The sequence below is a fragment of the Canis lupus genome, chromosome 23, assembly GCF_048164855.1.
Source record: "Canis lupus baileyi chromosome 23, mCanLup2.hap1, whole genome shotgun sequence".
NCBI classification, from domain to species: domain Eukaryota; kingdom Metazoa; phylum Chordata; class Mammalia; order Carnivora; family Canidae; genus Canis; species Canis lupus.
In genome coordinates this window covers 20,435,705-20,437,375 of record NC_132860.1, presented here as the reverse complement: position 1 = coordinate 20,437,375, position 1,671 = coordinate 20,435,705, and the positions used below count along the sequence as shown (strand labels likewise).

Genomic DNA, 1,671 nt, shown 5'->3' with positions numbered 1-1,671 from the left:
CAGTATACACAGTCATTTTGTAACAATATGTGTACAGCCATTTAGTAAAATCCACAGAAATTCCAATATCCTCATAGCAGAACTAGCCAGGAAGACTTTAACAATGTCATAATCTATAAGTGGCACTGGAAAGAAGAGGTTTGGGAAAAAGTGAAGTGGATTGAAATTACAACCAAGTAATAAGAATTAATATATTCTATTTAGTATTAATTAGAATGACTTAGATAGCAAAAAGCTAGAAATATCCAATCTGGTTATAAGCTGAGCTTTATTTAAAACTCGACTCTTTTACAAGACTCGATGATACAAACCCAAAGGTTGTTCTTTTTATTTGTGCAAACAGGTAAACAGGCATAAATCTCAATGGGAAAGGAAAACCAAACCTTTGTGACTGAATTTATTTTACTGGGCCTTTCACAAGACTTGCAGACCCAGATCCTGCTGTTTGTTCTTTTCCTCATCATTTATCTTTTGACTGTGCTTGGGAACCTGCTCATCATCATTCTCATCTTCATGGACTCTCGACTTCACACTCCCATGTACTTTTTTCTTAGAAACCTCTCTTTCGCAGATCTCTGTTTCTCTACTAGCATCGTCCCTCAAGTGTTGTTCCATTTCCTGGTAAAGAGGAAAACAATTTCTTTTCTTGGGTGTATGACGCAGATTGTTGTCTTCCTTCTGGCTGGATGTACAGAGTGTGCACTGCTGGCGGTGATGTCTTATGACCGGTACGTGGCTGTCTGCAAGCCCCTGCACTACTCTAGCATCATGACCCAAAAGGTGTGTCTTCAGTTGGCCATAGGATCCTGGGCCAGTGGAGCACTCGTGTCTCTGGTGGATAACACCTTTACTTTCCAACTACCCTATCAAGGACAGAACATTATTAATCACTACTTTTGTGAACTTCCTGCCCTTCTGAAGGTGGCTTCAGCAGATACTTACAGCACAGAAATGGCCATCTTTGCAATGGGTGTAGTCATGCTCTTAGTTCCTGTGTGCCTGATTCTGGTCTCCTACTGGAATATTATCTCCACTGTGATCCAGATGCAGTCTGGGGAAGGGAGGCTAAAGGCCTTCTCTACCTGTGGCTCCCATCTCATTGTTGTTGTCCTCTTCTATGGCTCAGGAATATTCGACTACATGAGGCCAAACTCCAAGACCACAAAAGAGCAGGATAAAATGGTCTCTGTGTTCTATACAGTGGTGACTCCAATGTTGAACCCCATAATATATAGCCTGAGAAACAAGGATGTTAAAGGGGCTCTCAGAAAACTAGCTGGAAGAAAGTCCTTTTCTCAGAGGCAGTGATCTCTGGGTTTAACTTTTAATTTAGTTATAGTTTTAGTTTTAGTTTTAGTTTTAGCTTTTAGGAGAGAGCGCATGCACATGAGGGGGTGCAGAGGGAGAGAAGGAATCCTAAGCAGGCTCCACGCCCAGCCCAGAACTGATTCAGGGCTCCAACTTACGACCCTGAAATCAGGACCTAGCCTAAATCAAGAGTTGGATGCTCAACTGATGAACCACCCAGACACTTCTCTGGGTCTTGCTTTTAGAACTATGGTAACATGCTTAAAGGGGGTACAGTATTTTAGTAGACAGTTATGAATTAGGTCAAGAAGCATAAAAGTAAAGGACATGTTCTAAAAACCATGAATCCTCACATGAGCTAGG

General features: G+C 41.7%; 1 protein-coding gene across 1 annotated transcript; it reads left to right on the top strand.

The window, feature by feature from the left end:
• The first annotated feature begins 342 nt into the window (after positions 1–342).
• LOC140615417 (olfactory receptor 2D3-like) lies at positions 343–1,308 on the top strand. Its single transcript, XM_072795276.1, has one exon. The coding sequence runs from the start codon at positions 364–366 to the stop codon at positions 1,306–1,308; it is 945 nt and encodes a 314-aa protein (XP_072651377.1). The 5' UTR covers positions 343–363.
• Positions 1,309–1,671: the final 363 nt, after the last annotated feature.